The sequence below is a fragment of the Prionailurus bengalensis genome, chromosome B4 (genome assembly GCF_016509475.1).
Source record: "Prionailurus bengalensis isolate Pbe53 chromosome B4, Fcat_Pben_1.1_paternal_pri, whole genome shotgun sequence".
Classification (NCBI taxonomy): Eukaryota; Metazoa; Chordata; class Mammalia; order Carnivora; family Felidae; genus Prionailurus; species Prionailurus bengalensis.
Window position 1 is genome coordinate 121040852 of NC_057358.1, and position 19573 is coordinate 121060424.

General features: G+C 38.0%; 1 protein-coding gene across 4 annotated transcripts in view; it reads left to right on the forward strand.

Moving 5' to 3' along the window:
- NR1H4 (nuclear receptor subfamily 1 group H member 4) overlaps positions 1–19573 on the forward strand; it is a 75944-nt gene extending 56371 nt beyond the window's left edge. For all 4 annotated transcript variants that reach the window (XM_043562302.1, XM_043562303.1, XM_043562300.1 and 1 more), the window contains 3 exons: positions 1552–1698; positions 16857–16970; positions 18399–19573. In XM_043562302.1, the coding sequence (XP_043418237.1) occupies positions 1552–1698; positions 16857–16970; positions 18399–18637 (500 nt within the window). In that variant the 3' untranslated portion in view covers positions 18638–19573. The remainder of the gene's footprint in view (positions 1–1551; positions 1699–16856; positions 16971–18398) is intronic.

Here is a 19573-nt window from a genome sequence, read left to right on the forward strand (position 1 = left end):
GCCACCCAAGCACCCCTAAGATAGTGATTCTTAAACCTTTAACATTACTCTCTTCTCTAAACTCCCATTTCTATTTAATACTTTTCTAAGCCATCTGGACCCTGATGGTATTAGTTTATCTTCATAAGTGTGTTATGTGTATGTATACATGTGCATAGGAGCTTATGTTTGTTTCCCATTTATTCAGTTATCCAATTATTCAACAAATAAGTCTTGAATATCAATTATGTGCCAGGTACTGGGGATACAAAAGTGAACAAAACAGGCAAAGTCTCTGCCCTCATGAAGTTTATACTCTATTTGAGGTGGCAAACGATGAACAAATATGCAGATAAATTTATGTCAGGTAGTGGTAAATTCTTTGAGTAAAAATAAAGCAACTAGTGGGGTTAATGGGTGGCTCAGTTGGTTAAGTGTCTGACTTCAGCTTGTGTCCATGAGTTTGAACCTTGCGTCAGGCTCTGTACTAACAGTGTGGACTCTGCTTCAGATTCTCTGTCTCCCTCTCTACCCCTCCCCTGATCACACACTTTCTATCAAAAATAAATAAATGAACATTAAAAAAATAAAGCAGATAGGGGCTAGTGAGTTATGGGGAGTAGTATTATTTTAGTAGGGTCACCTTAAATATAGGGTCTCTGCATATAGTGGGGGGAGTAAAGCATTTGGATAGCTGGGGAAGGGCATTTACTCCTGAGGCAAAGAAAACTTGTATGTTCACAGCAGGGCCATGAGTCAGTGTGGCTGGAACACAGTGAGTAAGAGAAAGGAAGAGGAGGAAATGATGTCAGAGAGGCTGCTGGAGACTGTGGCATACAAGCCTGGATAAGGACTTTGGATTTTCCAAGTAGTGTTATATTCCTTCAGGTTGTCAATTCCTTCCCACGGCTGGATACATGTAAAGATTTTTTTCTGGTCTGTGGATGCTTCCATTCTTCAGAGTTGACCCTGTATCACCAGATGTAACTAATATAATGGCTAAAAGAGAATCTGTTTGCTTCTAACTTCTGAGTTACTTTATCTGAATCAGCCTTTACTGCCATTATATGTATTTTTGGTGTGGATAGGACATTCTTTTTTACCCAACTTGTACAACAAATCCTACTCAATAAGATAAAAGTCAGCTTCGGGGCGCCTGGGTGGCACAGTCGGTTAAGCGTCCGACTTCAGCCAGGTCACGATCTCGCGGTCCGTGAGTTCAAGCCCCGCGTCAGGCTCTGGGCTGATGGCTCAGAGCCTGGAGCCTGTTTCCGATTCTGTGTCTCCCTCTCTCTCTGCCCCTCCCCCGTTCATGCTCTGTCTCTCTCTGTCCCAAAAATAAATAAACGTTGAAAAAAATTAAAAAATAAAAAAATAAAAAAATAAAAGTCAGCTTCTATTTGGGACAGAAAAATCGATTTTTAGTGACTCAACCTGACTACCCAATCTTAAAACAATTACAAAATAACTTTATGGAAATGTTTCATCAATGGGGATGATAATGATGATGAAATATTGTTATATAGCATTCACAGTTCCTTGATACTTGATTTGATTATCATCTTCATCCAGGATTTCAGACTTTGGACCATGAAGATCAAATTGCTTTGCTGAAAGGGTCTGCAGTAGAAGCTATGTTCCTCCGTTCAGCTGAGATTTTCAATAAGAAGCTTCCAGCTGGACATGCTGACCTATTGGAAGAAAGAATTCGGAGGAGTGGTATGTGATTTGGTTAATGGTAAAGAGTTTGCTCCTGCAAGTAAGCATTCCATGAAGGCAGGCTTCTTACCTATCTTATGCAAAGTTACATTCGCATTGTGACTAGTATGGTGAATGACTCTAAAAAGATATGTGTTAAATAGATGAGGCTTTTTGTTTTTAATTTTTTAAATATTTATTTATTAAAAAAATTTTTTTTCAACGTTTATTTATTTTTGGGACAGAGAGAGACAGAGCATGAACGGGAGAGGGGCAGAGAGAGAGGGAGACACAGAATCGGAAACAGGCTCCAGGCTCTGAGCCATCAGCCCAGAGCCTGACGTGGGGCTCGAACTCACGGACCGCGAGATCGTGACCTGGCTGAAGTTGGACGCTCAACCGACTGCGCCACCCAGGCGCCCCAAATATTTATTTATTTTTGAGAGAGAGACAAGATAGAGTGTGAGTGGGGCAAGGGTGGAGAGAGAGGGAGTCACAGAATCTGAAGAAAGCTCCAGGCTCTGGGCTGTCAGCACAGAGCCTGATGTGGGGCTCACACTCATGAACAGTGAGATCATGACCTGAGATGAAGTCTGAGCTCAAGTCTTATGCTTAACCGATTGAGCCACTCAGGTGCCCTTAGATGAGGCTTTTAGAGGGTTGCTTCACATGTCCTTGTAGTAGCAAAATACTAAAAATACTCTTTGCCCTATACTAAGATTAAGGGCCAAAGGAGGAATTTTTAGAAGTTTGGAAAATTAGATAGAAAAACATAGCATAAAGGAGTTGGGATTATTCAGTCGAAAAAAAGATTCACTTGTTCAAAATCTTCATGTATGAAAGACTGTGGCTCAAACTATTATCCATCTCTATTCAAAGCAAAATAAAAAGAATTATTAATAGCAACATTTATATATCATTTAATTTATATATCATTATCACTAGGTTTTAGACACTGTTCTAAATAATTTACATACATGATTTCATCAGAATCTTGCAAAGTCTTATGAAATAAGTACCATTATTATTCAAAATTTATCGATAAGGAAACTGACACAGAGAGTGGTTAATAACTTTCCCAGAGACAGACAGGAAGTCTGACTTCAGAAGCTGTGTGTCTAAGCCACTATGCTACATGTCTCTCAAGAGACAAAATGAAATAATAGTATGAGTTGAACTTATTATGGAGGAATACTGCGACAGAAAGGGTTAAGAGACATTGCAATAAATTTCCTGGAATTCTGTGCAGTTTATCTTAGAAGAGTCTTAAAATAGGATAAGTGCTTGTTTTCCTGAGATACTTTCTATATGGGTTGGGAGGGGAGAGATGAATGAGAAGAAATGATGTCTCAAGATCCTTTCTTCCCAAAGTATCCTTCTATGAAAGACTAGAACAAAGTTTAGGTACTTATAAAATCAGTGTTTTAGAACAGAGGTTAGAAGGAAAGTTTTTAGGAAGTTCTGCATTTGTTATATAAGAAAAATAATTGAAAAATTGGAAATTATTTTTTAAAAGCAGCCATCCCATAGTCATTGTGTTTTTTTAAACACTGAAAGTATAATTATCATTATTGATAGATTTAAAGAATATACATTTAAAATATGCATTATTTGTATATATCATTGATTTACTAGTTTAACATGTACTTAAGGGCAAGCGACTATGGAGGCAGTAAAGAGAGGAATCAGATGTGTTCCTTCTCCTATGAAGCTTATAGTCTAGTAGGAAGACATGAACTTTACATAGGTAGTTATAAAAAAATGTGGAAGAGAACTGAGAGAAAGGTGACTCCTAGTTGGTAGGGCTCTGGAAGATTTCACTGGCAAACTGGGCCTTGAATGATATTAGATGTGGATATTCAGGATAGAGGTACAAGAAAGAAGGACCAACCCAAGCAAAGGATTGAGGCAAGAAAGCCCAGGTTATGCATTCAAAGAAGAATGAATAGTTGAGTTTATTTAGATTAAGGGTTACATTAAAGGGAAATAGAATTCTTAAAAAGAATCAAATGGTTGAGGGCCTTGAATGCTGGGCTAAAGGCTTTATTCTTTATTTTATAAGAAATAGGGGACACTGGGGCACCTGGGTGGCTAAGTTAGTTAAGCATCTGACTTTGGCTCTGGTCATGATCTTATGGTTCATGGGTTCGAGCCCCGCATCAGGCTCTGTGCTGACAGCTCAGAGCCTGGAACCTGCTTCGGATTCTGTGTCTCCCTCTTTCTCTGCCCCTCCTCTGCTCACTTTCTCTCTCTCTCTCTCTCTCTCTCTCTCTCTCTCTCTCTCAAAAATAAAACACTAAAAAAAAAAAGAAAAAGAAACAGGGAGACACTGAAGATTTTTGAGCAGGGGAGGAAAAACATCAACATCATGCTTTACAAATCTTCCAGCGACACCAGTCAGAAGGCAAAGGTTTCACGAATGTGCTGCCAGAAGAAATGGAAAGAAGGGAAAGGATCTGAGAAATAGATTGTTGGAGATTTTCACCTTTTGAAAGACAGTGTATTATAAAGAAATATAGATTCCTGTCCTGGACAGATTTTATTTTACATGTTCTGGAATGTACAGTGTGTGTGTGTGTGTGTGTGTGTGTGTATGTGTGTGTGTATCCATCCCTCCATCCATCTGTCCAGGATGCTGGGAGTAAGGGAGAAGAATTGAATCAGGTAACCTCCAAGGCACCATCTAGTTGTATAAGTCTTACTGGTTGCCTTCTCTTAACTAATCAATATTTCTGATTGCTGGTTTAGCCAGGCAGGCAGGCAGCTCCTTGAGTATCTTGATTTTTTTTTTTTTATTGTGGTAAGAACACTTAGCATGAGATCTATCCTCTTAACAAAATTTTAAGTGTACAACACAGAATTGTTGCCTATAGGTACAATGTTGTATAGTAGATCTCTAGAACTTATTTATCTTAACTGAAACTTTATGGCCATTGATTAGGATAGGAAAATAAGTTACTGATCAATAGGCACATTAAAGGAGATCTTTCCAATCAACAAATATCCATTGAATACTTACTTTGTGCCAAGCACTGTGTGATTATTGAGGGTATGGAGATGAAGAAATGTCTTTGTCCTCAGGGAGCTTACTGACTAGTGGGAAAGAACTATAAGCAAAGGATTCCAAATCAAGGTGCAGTGTAAAAAGGACTACGAGGAATGTATGTTGAAATATGAAATAGAAGCATAAAATTGAAAAATGAAATAGAAGCATAAAGATGTGCTTGCCTTTCTGTGTGAGCTTACTTGGTGAGTCAGAAAAGGCTTGCCAAGTTGACAAGTGAATCATGGTTAGGAACTTGTCAAGCCACAAAAGCCTGAGAATGGCATTCCAAGAGATATATCCATTAAATTATAATAATATAGAAATTGCAAGTGCAAAGATGAGGAGGTATGTGAGAGCATCCATGTAGAGGACTCACAAATACCTTGATATTGCTAAAAATAATATTTGTGAAGGTGAAATGTAGTAACTGCTAGATTTTTAAGGATGTTGAACACCACAAAAGTAGTTTAATGTAGTTCTTATATAGTGGGGAGTCTTCTGTAATGTTCGGAGCCTGTGTGACATGACCATACCAGTACTGTAGAAAGATCTTTCGAGCAGTAATATGAAGGAAAGTTTGGAGGGATTGAGATAAGAAGCAGGTCCCTATAAAGAAATCAGTGCAAAAACTAGGTGAGAAATGGTGAGGGTCTTGCAGGTTAAAAATAGGTAATAAAAAAGAAAAAAACTTGCTTGATTAGCATAGGTTTCAGAACTTGTGATTTTGCAAATTTCAGAAAAGTTCAAGAATGAAGTTTTCCATAAGAAGAACTGTATAAATAAATATGCATGCCTCCAGTTCACAAATAGGTTACTTTATCCAACATCAACCACATATTGTAACAATAAAAACCATTCAAACTTGCATGCTGCTTCATATTTTATTATCTGTAATGATGCTTCCATTTATTAATATTTATGAATTTGTTTCTCCCAGTGGATTTTCAGAACATTGCCTCTTCCACACACCACATAGAACCATGATCTTGCAAGATGACCTTTCAGAATAACTTTTTATTCTTGTGCAAATATAACATATTCTTTTTATTGTACCTTTAATTCTAGAGAAACATAACATCTCAAAGTTGCCCTGTTTATGCCTACAGAAGTCTTTAAAGAATACAATGTGAAATTTCTTTTTTTTATTCATATTCATACTCTTTTGTGCGCTATTATTTTCTCAATTACATACACAAAAATACTGTCTCCTGAGATACATTTAATTAATGAGGGTTACAGTGTTTATATATGTTAATTGAAGCTTCAGAACATTATATCTGACATAACCTGTGGTTGGGTTGTTTCCATATAATTTTAGTGCCTCAATTATATTATTCCTAATGTATTATTATGCAACCTAGGCTTTAAAGCTAAAATATTTATTAAAAATAGGAATAATCGTATGATAAAATATGACAACACTATAATTGCTAACATTGGATGATTTTCTATTTTAACATTAAGGGAATGAGCAATAACTTTTCACAGACCAATGTAACTTGTTCTATTAACCTCAAATATAAATAACCACTGAAATTTATGGTATATTTTGGTCTTTTTTGATCCCCATAACAGACATAAATGAAATATTCAATTTATTTGTATTTATCAGGATGACAATATCTCTTGTGATTTTTTCAATGCTTTCCTTTTATACACATCATCTTATTGTATTCACAGTGGCCCCAGAAGGTGGGTGCTATTGCTTTTATTTTATAGATGAGGAAACAGGCTTAGAGAGGCCGGTTGACCTGCCCAAAGACACACAACTAATCAGCAGATTGCCAAGAGATGAACACAGGTGATTCAACTCAAAGCTCAGTACTCTTTCTATATGTTTCACTCACCATGGCCTAATATTTGCTCTACTATCAGCTAGTAGGGAATACAAAGACCTAGTAAAACACAGATTCCTGCCCTTTGGTTGAGAGAGAAAGTATAAGCAATGAGTAGCAATTTGAAATTGGTTTAAGTAAATGATAAATAGGATCAAGGAGGTTAGAGAAATGAGACATGTTTATTAGCATGGTGGAGTTGTAACTAGTTTACAGTAGCATAGTAAGGTGTGCTCTATGTAGTATACTGTGCTTATGTGTCTGCTCTTTAAATACACATGATTTCGTTGCTTTAGCTTTGGTAATGAATGAAAACAATTGGAAGAACTAAATTTTCTAAAGAAGATGTAAGCTGATTATCAGTTCAGATACTGACTTTGAAAAAAGGGTTGGAAATGTAAAGAACAAATGGCAGAATATTTGTAAAAAAGGTAAATGTGTAAGTCAAAATTTGGAGTTCTCAACACCTCTCATTTTGTTTTTCATAGTGGTCATGTGGTAGTTGTGGCATGGAAAAATTTGGGATTCAAACTGTAGGAAAAATCTTTTTCAAAATAAGAGAAAGTGTTAAATTGATACAAGAGTCAGCCTTTTCAATGGCTCTCAGCTATATTCCCTAAGCCTTTTATACTTGTCCAGTATTGGACATTATGTATTTATTTATGTATCTGCCCCTTCCATTAATCCATTAACTGCTAGAAGATTATTCCCAGTGTTATCATAGTGCATGGCACACATTTGTCATACAAAAATTGGTGAATTTTGTTGAGATGAATCTGGAACTTGACAATCCAGACACTGGCAATTCCTAAGTACCAGTAAGATCTAATTTAGCCAGATAACTTTTAACCACTTGGGCTAATGGAAAGTGTTTATTAAATATTTCAAATTAAATCTTTTATACCGAAAGTAGTTATTTTTTGAATTGCTAATCTGATGGCAGCTTTTTACTTAAGGCCAACAGTATGGCACAAATGACTCACTAGGTAGAATTTAGCAGTTGAAGTAGAGGTTAGGGTCCAATCTCTTAACACCATGAAAATGTTTCCATTGTTTAATGGCCTCCCTTGCCACCATTACATCTCAGAACTATGTGACCTTCATTGCAAAGAACTAGCAAAACATAATATTGCCCAATTTAACAAACGATTGTTATTCTTAACCATGTCTCCAGTAGGATGATAGTTACTGAGAATACAGAGGTGGATAAGAATCATCTATGGAGCACCATTTAGTGGTCAGGTAGTGTGTCAGCACTGGGAATACAGCATTAGTTTCTGTTCGCATAAAAATTTTTTATGGCATTTCACACTCTAATGGGAAAGAGATATGAATTCTGATACATGCAATAGAATTGAACCTACATAAGGGAGAAAATAATTATGCTTCCCGGTGACAGGGAAACCTCCACAGAGGAAGCAAAATTTGAATGTTGCCTTGAAAAATGAATGGTGTGTCCTAGCCTCACAGGGATCCTACCTTATACTTCAGACCCAAAAGCATGAAAACATTAAAAATGTATCTTATGTGTTAGAGGAACTGTTAGGATGCTCTTGGCTGACAATCACAGGAAATCCAATTCCATATGGCCTGAAAGAGTAAGGACATTAACTCAAATGAAAAACCCAGAGGAAGGGTGACAGCAAAATTGGTTAATTAAAGGGATCAACACATTATCAGAAACATAGGTCTTTTTTTCATCTTTCTGCTCTGCTATTCTTGGTGTATTGGCTTTACCCTCAGGCTGATTCTCTTCCTGGCCAGAGCATTTTCAGGCATCATATGTGGTGCAACAATGGCCAAAGGAAAAAGAAACTCAATGTAGAAACTTAATGGTCTCTTCCTGAGTGTAGAAATCTTTCTTGAGAGCTCCTGAGTAGACTCCCCTTTGTCTCATTGGTCAGAATTGTACTGTCGCTGACTAACCAACCTCTGACAAGAGAAATGAGACCAACGGGGGCTGGACCTTGGGCTGGAGTTTCAATCTGTCTTTGCCATAGTACATGGCCATAAGGTTAGGGTCAGGGGGAGGTAGATAAGCTGTGTAGACAATGACCTGAATCAGCTTCAGGAACCAAGAGTGGAAGTCATTAGTTCATAGGGAAACTACTGGACGGAGTAGTTAGATGGAGAGAGCTTAGTTTGGAAGGAAAGCAGAAAGCAAACATTGCTTTGTGTGCCATGTCAGAGACTTAACTTCTATGCTATGGGGCGGCGTCATTTCTAGAAAAATGTCAAATTATATGGTTTTGAGCAAATAGTATCATTTTTAATAAGATTCTTGGTCTATCTTGATCAAACCAATTATATCAGATAGAGGTATTTAAAATACCAGGAATTTTATTTTTTTTAACTTAATAAATATTAAAAAAACAGATTTTAGTTTATGAGTTTTCATTCAAATAGATCTTTGACATGACAAATATAATTTTATTGGTATTTAAAGTTAGGTCCAAACTATCAATCTCAGAAATTGTTTGTCAGCACACACTCTTCTCCTCTTTCCCTCAATGAAGGGGTGGGAATTTTCTTACATAATACGTATTCTTGTATCACACATACACACCCCTCTGCTTTATTTTTTTTCCCAGTCAAAACTTGGAAGATAATTAGGAAGTGAAAGACATTTACATTCAAAATAACTGAAAATAGCAGAGTTAATTCTATCAAATAGTTTTTCTCTCAAGGAATATTTCTGATTTTAAAATAATTTATAAATTACATACCTCTTTTTTTTTTTTTAAGGCAAAACAAGAAACAGGAGTGCAAACAAACTTTTTTTTTACAACTTTGCACTTTTCCACAGTAGTCTTTGTCCTTAAGTTAGAAAATAGCCCCCCCTTGTGACCAAAAATCAGCTAATTGGGCAAAAGAGCAAAAAACGAAACAAACTTTAAGCAAGTCTCCAGAGAGGAGGAGGCAGGAAATCAAGAAAAGACTGCCCCTTCAGAATGATGTTAGTGTTACATTTCTTAGGTTAGAAATTGCTGGTTCGTAAACACTTAAAATACCCCTTTGTTGATGGTGCTGTGGTTAATTCTGATTATTAACTCTAATTCCAAAAGTAGATTTATATTTGATCTATCCTGTAGGAAATTTATTTTTATAAAATTCTATTTCTTACTTTTATAATGTATGTTCACGGTTGGCTTGTAGAACATGTACAAGATGAACAATCATAACCAACATCCTTACTTTTTTTTTCCTGAAAACTATTAACAATAATGAGGTCGCTAATGAAGGTAGCATTTTTGGTAGGTTAATGGGGATTTAGAAAGACAAAATAGATGGGGCGCCTGGGTGGCTCAGTCGGTTAAGCACCCAACTTCAGCTCAGATCATGACCTCACAGTTCGTGGGTTTGAGCCTCGCGTTGAGCTCTGTGCTGACTGCTCAGAGCCTGGAGCCTGCTTCAGATTCTGTGTCTCCCTCTCTCTGCCCCTCCCCTGCTTACTCTCTGTCTTTCAAAAATAAATAAACATTTTAAAAAATTAAAAAAAGAAAGACAAAATAGAAAATTAGGTAGTCAAAGATAATTTCTAAAATTTAAATATTTTCAAATCAGCTGCCTTTAATATTATCCCCATATCCTTGTAAACTATTTTTAAAAATAGCAGAATCATGAATTACTATTTTGGGTAGCCAGATATGATGGGCATAGTCCCTGAATGCTGAAGAAAGCCTAAAGACTGCCATTTTTCTTTTTTAAAGTGAAATAGAACAACCTTGCCAAGAAAATGTAGATGTAGTTAAGCTTTAACACCTAGAAAAATACTGAAGCAAATCTCTGATCGGTCAATTTGGATTCATCTCTAGGAAAGTGCAGAATATAAAAACAAAACAAAAATGTAGCTTTGTAAACACAAAAGTACATGAGCTTAATCTAACTAAAATTAAGATGAACTGAGATTAAAATGAACTACTGAAGTAAAATTAATCCAATTTCCTGAATAACAATAATAGTTATTATTAGTATTTGCTCTAACATTTATTGAGGGTTTATTATTAACCAGGCATTATGCTAAGCACTCCACGCGTATTATCTCATACAATATAACAACTTCCTATTGTTATAATTCACATTTCAAAAATGAAGAAATTGGGATTTATGGAGTTTAAGTTCTGTGACTAAGATCAAATTATAGGTCAAATTTCAAACTCAGAGCTGGCTCTCTAACTCTTAACCTCTATGTTTGTTGGAAACCAGGACTGGTATTCCCAGGATCACATACTTCACCTTCTACATTTTTAAGTTGTATCTAATTCAGTGATGGGTATTTGGATCAATCTGTAAAAGCTGGAATCTTCCACATGATGTAATACCCAAATTGCTTAACAAAGACACTGTTGTTAAGAGAGCCCACTGGGTAGATTAAAGAATCAAAAGTCAAGGAGGGAGAAAAGTGTGGCATTTTGACTAAAGAGAGGAAGACCAGGGATTCAGTTTGGGAAGACTCTTTAGATTATTCTCAAGGTAAGGATTTAGACTTTCTGATTCTATGAAGCAGAATATTAGATGATAATTATGTTCTTTAGCATCTGGAATCCAAATGTATTCTAGTTTGGTTTTACCAAAGCTGTATGTCTCTAGGTCTGCTTCAGGATGGGATACAGCATTCTATTTTAGTGTGGAACAATTCAGGGAATCTCATCCTCATTTTAATTCATCCATAAGTCGTATCAGTCTCCCCCACCCCCTGCCCACCCATGGTCTTTTTTCTTTTTCCTCCTCCTCCTCCTTTTCCTCTTCCTTCTCCTTTTCCTCTTCTTCCTCCTCCTTCTCCTCTTCCCCCAATCCTTCCCTCCTTCTCCTCCTTCCCCTTCTTCCCTTCCCTTTCCCTTCTCCCTCCTTTTCCTCCTCCCACCCTCCTCTTCTTCTTCTCCTTCTTTTTTTCTGTCTCTGTAATTCCCCTGTCAAAACTTTTCTGGAATGGAGCCATGCACAGGAACAGGCACCTAGTTAATACTTGTTGAACGAGTGAAGGAAGTGACACAAAAGAGCCTTCAATTATGAAGAGTTACATCTAGATAAAGGAGACGGAAGATATTCCAGGTAGAATATCTTGAGCAGTGTGGGGGTGCCTAGGGGGCTCAGTCAGTTAAGCAACTGGCTCTCAATCTTGGCTCAGGTCAAGGTCTTACAGTTTGTGGGCCCTGCATTGGACTATCAGTGCAGAATCTGCTTGGGATTCTCTCATTCCCTCTCTCTTTGCCCTTCCCCTTCATGTGTGCTCTCTTTCTTCCTCTCAAAACAGATGAACTAAAAAAATTTAAAAATAAAACTGAGCAGTATGAATTATTTAGGGAGATCCAAGTGGCTAAACATGGCTGGAGTAAAGGCTGTGTGATAGAAAGATTGTACAGCTTAGTGACAGCTAAAAGCCAGGACTCTGGAGCCTGCTAGCTATCCATGGTTTGAATATTGTTTCCACCAATCATGAGCTGTGGTTCTCTGGGCAAATGAGATAACCTCACAGCACCTACCTCATGAGGTATTAGGAAGATTAAATGAATTATAGCATAAGAAGTGCTTGGAACAGTGTATAATACATAATGAGTACTCAATAAATATGGATCCTACTATTACTACTATTATCAGGTAGGTGAGTAGTGGGTGGGTACAGGTCTTGGAGCTTCCTATGTAAAAAAGAAGAACATTTATGCCAAAAGCCACTGTGAGTTTTTGAAGATTTGTAAAAATTGAGGAGACAGGGTGTGATTTGAATTTTGTGATTCTGGGACCAAACTGAAGACTGAGGAGGCAGTCCAGATGAAAAGAAATAAGGACTGAAACTAAGTCAATTCTAGGAGTTGTGGAGAGAAGAAAGAACACCTAGGGAGAGTTATCATGCTGAATCATAGGACTTGGCACCTAACTGGGTTAGAGAGAGGGCCAAATCTCAGTTGTCAGGCAGGGGAAAGTGTATGTGTAAAGATATGTCACTGAGAATGGGAATATCAGGAAAGAGGTGGATTTGGAGGAAGATGAGGAGTTTAGTTCTGTACATGGTATCTTTGGTTTTAGACAGGTAAGTTTGAAGAGAACAGACAAGTACCAATGCCCTAGTAAGCACTGGAACTGAGAAGAATCCTAGCCAATGTATTAAGTCAAGATGTTTATACTTCTGGGCTTAAGAACAATAATTTTTTTTATTGATTATTTAAGATGCTACCTATACCTTAATTACAGATTGTCACAGACTTTGACTCTGGAGTTCTCTCTTGTCCAGCAAGACAGCAGACACAGAATTGAATACAAGAGAGGCTAATGTTCGGGAGGAGACAAGAGCCCCGAGTAAGGGTCCTTGCTCCATATTTATTAGGATCAGAAGGCTTACAAACGTGATGGATGTGCAAAAAGAGATAATAAAACAGTGATCATTAACTCAAGTGTGTGAGAGAAAGGGGTTTTCAAAGATATGTGGTATTAGGGATTTCAGTCAATACAAAACAAAATTGCAGCACCGAGCAGATGGCTGTTTACTGCAGGTGCCAGGTGCCATGTCTGTTTACCTTAACTTGTCTAGGGGATAAGACAGATGGAGGATGCTATCTCAGGGTTAACAAGGCATTTATGTATGTATGTGTGTGTGTGTGTGTGTGTGTGTATGTATGTATGTATATATGTATATATGTATGTATGTATTTATTTTTGTTTTTACTGATTAGCTCCAGGTAATTTTGCCTTGCTGTGAAGGTCTTTTTTTTTTTATTAAATATAATTTATTGTCAAATTGGTTTCCATACAACACCCAGTGCTCATCCCTACAGGTGCCCTCCTAAATGCCCTTAACCCACTTTCCTTTCTCCCCCACCCCCCCATCAACCCTCAGTTTGGTCTCAGTAAGAGTCTCTTATGGTTTGTCTCCCTCCCTCTCTGTAACTTTTTTTTTTCCCCTTCCCCTCCCCCATGGTCTTCTGTTAAGTTTCTCAGGATCCACATAAGAGTGAAAACATATGGTATCTGTCTTTCTCTGTATGACTTATTTCACTTAGCCTAATACCCTCCAGTTCCATCCAGGTTGCTACAAATGCCAGATTTCATTCTTTCTCATTGCCAAATAGTATTCCATTGTATATATAAACCACAACTTCTTTATCCATTCATCAGTTGATGGACATTTAGGCTCCTTCCATAATTTGGCTATTGTTGAAAGTGCTGCTATAAACATTGGGGGTACAAGTGCCCCTATGCATCAGTACTCCTGTATCCTTGGGTAAATTCCTAGCAGTGCTATTGCTGACTCATAGGGTAGATCTATTTTTAATTTTTTGAGGAACCTCCACCCTATTTTCCAGAGTGGCTGCACCAGTTTGCATGCCCACCAACAGTGCAAGAGGGTTCCTGTTTCTCCACATCCTCTCCAGCATCTATAGTCTCCTGATTTGTTCATTTTAGCCACTCTGACTGGCGTGAGGTGGTGTCTCAGTGTGGTTTTGATTTGTATTTCCCTGATGATGAGTGACGTTGAGCATCTTTTCATGTGTCTGTTGGCCATCTGGATGTCTCCTTTAGAAAAGTGTCTATTCATGTCTTCTGCCCATTTCTTCACTGGATTATTTGTTTTTCGGGTGTGGAGTTTGGTGAGTTCTTTATAGATTTTGGATACTAGCCCTTTATCTGATGTGTCATTTGCAAATATCTTTTCCCATTCCGTTGGTTGCCTTTTAGTTTTGTTGATTGTTTCCTTTGCAGTGCAGAGCTTTTTATCTTCATGAGGTCCCAATAGTTCTTTTTTGCTTTTAATTCCCTTGCCTTTGGAGATGTGTCAAGTAAGAAATTGCTGCGACTGAGGTCAAAGAGGTTTTTTCCTGCTTTCTCCTCTAGGGTTTTGATGGTTTCCTGTCCCACACTCAGGTCCTTCATCCATTTTGAGTTTATTTTTGTGAATGGTGTAAGAAAGTGGTCTAGTTTCATTGTTCTGCATGTTGCTGTCCAGTTCTCCCAGCACCATTTGTTAAAGAGACTGTCTTTTTTCCATTGGATATTCTTTCCTGCTTTGTCAAAGATTAGTTGACCATACATTTGTGAGTCCAATTCTGGGGTCTCTATTCTATTCCATTGGTCTATGTGTCTGTTTTTGTGCCAATACCATGCTCTCTTGATGATTACAGCTTTTGTAGTAGAGGCTAAAGTCTGGGATTGTGATGCCTCCCATTCTGGTTTTGTTCTTCAAGATTACTTTGGCTATTTGGGGTCTTTTGTGGTTCCATATAAATTTTAGGATTGCTTGTTCTAGCCTCGAAAGAATGCTAGTGCAATTTTGATTGGGATTGCATTGAATGTGTAGATTGCTTTGGGTAGTATTGACATTTTAACAATATTTATTCTTCCAATCCATGAGCGTGGAATGTTTTTCCATTTCTTTGTATCTTCTTCAATTTCCTTCATAAGCTTTCTATAGTTTTCAGCATACAGATCTTTTACATGTTTGGTTAGGTTTTATTCCTAGGTATTTTATGCTTCTTGGTGCAATTGTGAATGGAATCAGTTTCTTTATTTCTCTTTCTGTTGCTTCATTATTGGTGTATAAAAATGCAACCGATTACTATACATTAATTTTGTACCCTGCCACTTTGCTGAATTCATGTATCAGTTCTAGCAGACTTTTGGTGGAGTCTGTCAGGTTTTCCATGTAGAGTATCACTTTGTCTGTGAAAAGTGAAAGTTTGACTTCATCTTTGCCAATTTTGATGCCTTTGATTTCATTTGTCTGTTTAGACAAACCAATAACCAGGGTAACCAGCCTAGAGGAGGGAAGAGATAAGGAGGAAAAATGGTGGGGAGAATATATCTGTATATCCAGAATTGACCTGGAATTAATCCAGGCAATGCTGCGGCACTGGTCTAGAGGAGCTGTCCATCTGGTTAAACAGGGTCTGTCTTGCTCCAGTAGATACACAGTTACCCAGTGTGGAGGGGCATGGTTTGGTGTAGGCTGGTCCTGCCTCCACTGTGGGACCCTCGGATGATCCCTGAAGCCCTGCCTTGGGGGGGGGGGAGGGGAATGGCAATCCCCCAGTCTCTTCTCCATGGACCTGGTGGACTCCGTTTGAGTCATCCTCATTGTGCCATGGGCCCAGACGGGGCTGTCCTTCTTGCTCCACCAACTCCCCTGACCCTGGACTTGGCTGGGAATCAAAGACCCGCTCCATGCGCTCTGACACTGGGGAAGCGCCTCTCTGTGTGGCACAATATGTGGTCTCAGTTGGCTTTGTCTGTGCCGCAGCACTTCAGGGAGGGTTGCCTTCTGCTACTGCCGACTGCCCCGCCAACCTCGCTGGGCCCTGGGGGTGGTGGGTGCAGGCAGGCTTTGTCTTTTCCCACAGTGCTCCTGAGAGGGTGCCACTTTCTCCTAGTGCAGACTGCTCCCCTGATCTACCCCCAAACCCAGGGCTGGCTCCCCTCTTCCCCAGGTGCACAAACAGGGACCCGGCCGCAGTCTGAAGAAAACCCTGCAGTTAGAGATAGGATCCCTCTCAGTCCCAGTCGGAGGTTTTTCTCTTGTCCACATACAGTCCTACACTTCCCCAGCCGCTCCTTCTCTGCCTTTTGTCTCTCCGCAGAAGGGGATCCCTCCCCTCCATGTCTACGAAGCCTGTTTTATCTTCCCCAATTCACAATCACCCACCTATCGTTTCTCAAGTTGTCCCATTTTCTTCCTGGTAGATTCAGTATCTTTTCCTCCCAGACTGTTGGGGTTCAAAGTCCTTTGGCTTCAGAACTTCTTTGTTTGAGAGATGCGGGAGGTATGGATCCCCCTACTTCTCCGCCATGTTGGGTGGGTGTGGCGGAGGTCTTTTTTGCCCTCTTTACCTGTTTACCTATTCTAGGAAGCTTCAGTCCTGTGGAAGCAGATTTCTGCTCTGCTCTTTGTTCTACACTGGGCCGCTTTTGCCCTGTGGCCACTTTCTGCTCTAAGCCTTGTTAACCCATTGGTGCAAGCTCAGGGAATTCTTAAGCTTATTCCCCACAATAGATATTAATATTAAAAAGATTAACCAAACCCCATCCAGAAAATGGTGAAGTTGGGAGATTCTTTGGGCGATTTAAGAACATTATGATTTATTGTTGGACAGGAGTGACTAAAATAAAGGCATTGCTGATTAAGTTATATATTGAGGATTTTGTTAACTGACCTTCTTTGCAGTGACCTGCCTTTGATTGGACAAATAAAATATAGACATTATTTGTGCATAAATATTAACATGTGCATGTATATATGTTTGTAGTTTCTCACTTTTTAGTCATTCAAAAATTTAACTATGCCTCTGTAATTTTTCATCTTTCCCCCATAGGTATCTCTGATGAGTATATAACACCTATGTTTAGTTTTTATAAAAGTGTTGCAGAATTGAAAATGACTCAAGAAGAGTATGCTCTGCTTACAGCAATTGTTATCCTCTCTCCAGGTAATTTTATTGTTATGTTTTTATCTTTATGCCATTTGTTTATTCTCCTCCCTCTCCAGTATAATAGCAATAAAGTTTCTTAAAGAAAAGTGTAGAAGACACAGAGGCATAAAGAAAAAATAAAATGGCCTGTAATTCCACTACTCAAATGGAATCATTGTTAATATTTCAGTGTAGTTCTTCCCAGCCTTTCCTGTAAACATTAAAGTCTTTCATTGAATAATTGAGTTTGGAACACCTACTATGTACTAAACATGGTTCCAGACAATGGAGGATACAGCAGTAAAGAAACAGGCCAAATATAGCTACATAGAGCTTGCATCCTAGTAGGATGAGAAAGACAATAAATGAAGAAACAAAAATAACTTTCAGGAGGTGGTAATGGTAAAACAACTATAAAGATGAGGCTATAAGGAAGGAAAGTGGCAGCAGAATGTTATAATTGGTGGGCAGGAAAGGCTTTTCTAAGGGATTGAAATTTGAACAGGGAAGTAAAGGAAGTTACATCCTTTTTAAACTTACTTTTTTTTAAGTTTATGTATGTATGTAGGTATGTATGTATGTATTTATTTATTGAGAGAAAGAGAGAGAGAGTACAAGGAGGGGAGCGACGGAGAGAGAAAAATCCCAAGCAGGCTCTGCACTATCAGAGTGGAGATGGAATGACATGGGGCTCAATCTCATGAACTGTGAAATCATGACCTGAGCCAAGATCAAGAGTTGGACGCTTAGCTGACTGAGCCACTCAGGTGCCCCTACATCTTTTTAAACATAATATAGAGCATACTATCTTTTCTTTAAAGTTTTTTTCCCATGTCATTAAAAAATTATATTGGTAAAACTGTTGAAATATATGTATCCATCATATTTATCATATTAATGTACAATTACTTAGTTAATTGTTACCATGTTTGGATATTCAGGATGTTTCCAATATTTCAATATTAGCCTTAAACCATTTTTATATATAATATTGAGGCATAAACTAGTTGTTACTTAATTTTTTTACCATAAAACTTATAATTAAAAAAACTTCTTGACCATATATCCTAAAGCTACACACACACACACACACACACACACACACACATGCACCCTATGACCTAGCAATTCTGCTACTTAGAATACACCCACTAGAAATGATGCTTATGTCTACCATATGGGTTACCTTTGGGGGCATGGATTAAAAGGAGAATTTAGAGAGGCTTCTGTGGTGGGCCAGTAGATGTTCTATATCTTGATCTAGTTGTGATTACATGAATATATATGTGTGTGTGTGAAAATTCATCAAGTTGAACACGTTATTTGTACGTTTAGAAGTGCACATTTGTAAGTTACATTGCAAGAAAGTTACCATTGCTATTATTATGCCAAAAGAATACTTTTCTACTTTTTTATTTTGTCGTCTTATTTTAAACTTCAAAACAGACAGACAATATATAAAGGACAGAGAGGCAGTAGAGAAGCTTCAGGAACCACTGCTTGATGTGCTACAAAAGCTGTGCAAGATTTATCAGCCTGAAAATCCTCAACACTTTGCCTGTCTCCTGGGTCGACTGACTGAGTTGCGGACATTCAATCATCACCATGCCGAGATGCTGATGTCTTGGAGAGTAAATGACCACAAATTTACCCCACTTCTCTGTGAAATCTGGGATGTGCAGTGATGAGCATTGCAGGAGCAACAGCATCTAGTGATTTATTTTCCTTATAATATAAATCTGATGTATAACTTTCTTTTATTTCATTTGTACCTGGTTTCACACAAGAATTTTGATGAATATTTATGCAGTAATTATGTAACTTCTACCATTGTAAATATGAAGCTAGATAGGATTACTTTCTTTACATTGTATTTTACATGGCTTCAGGGATTCTTTCACTAAGTGGCATGCCCTGTTTGCCTAATCAAACTGATCATTCTTCACTTCTATCTTTTGAAATGGGGAAAATTTCATTTTGCTCTTTATCTTACCTTGTTGCATATATTTTATAAAAGAGTTGTGTTCAATTTTGGCAATAAACTCAGCATAATGGCAACAGGCTTTTCTTCCAGAACAAAATTTGAAAAATATACAAACTCATTTCTTTAAATGGTCAATGACATCATATTGGGCCCGGGGGTGGGGTGATGGATAAACTCTCACAGCACAAATGGTGTTCTTCTAATCCCTGAAGAAGCTCTGGTGAATATTCATTTATTTGTAATAGCCCTCAGATTATTTCATTTGAAGTTCAAAGAGATAGCACACAGAAAAGTTAATGATTCTCACGTGAAGTATTCCCTCAAGCAAACCCTTTCCACAATTAGGGTCTTGAAGCAGTATTTACAAATCCAGAGTATGCAGATAACTCCAGTGTTGGAATAGTCCCTTTTCTCTCTTAAAAGTACTCACTATTGGCTTCAGTGCATATAATCAATCTTTTTTTTTTTTTTTTGGTTTGTTTTGTTTTGCTTTTGGAAAACACTCCTACAGCTGGGTGCACAGCTGTTGTATGCTTCCCCCAAAGCAGGAATTCCTTCATTTCCTTCATTCATTGTTATACTGTTGCATTCTTCTCCCCATTATCCTTTGGTGAACACAATAAAACACCTTCTGTAA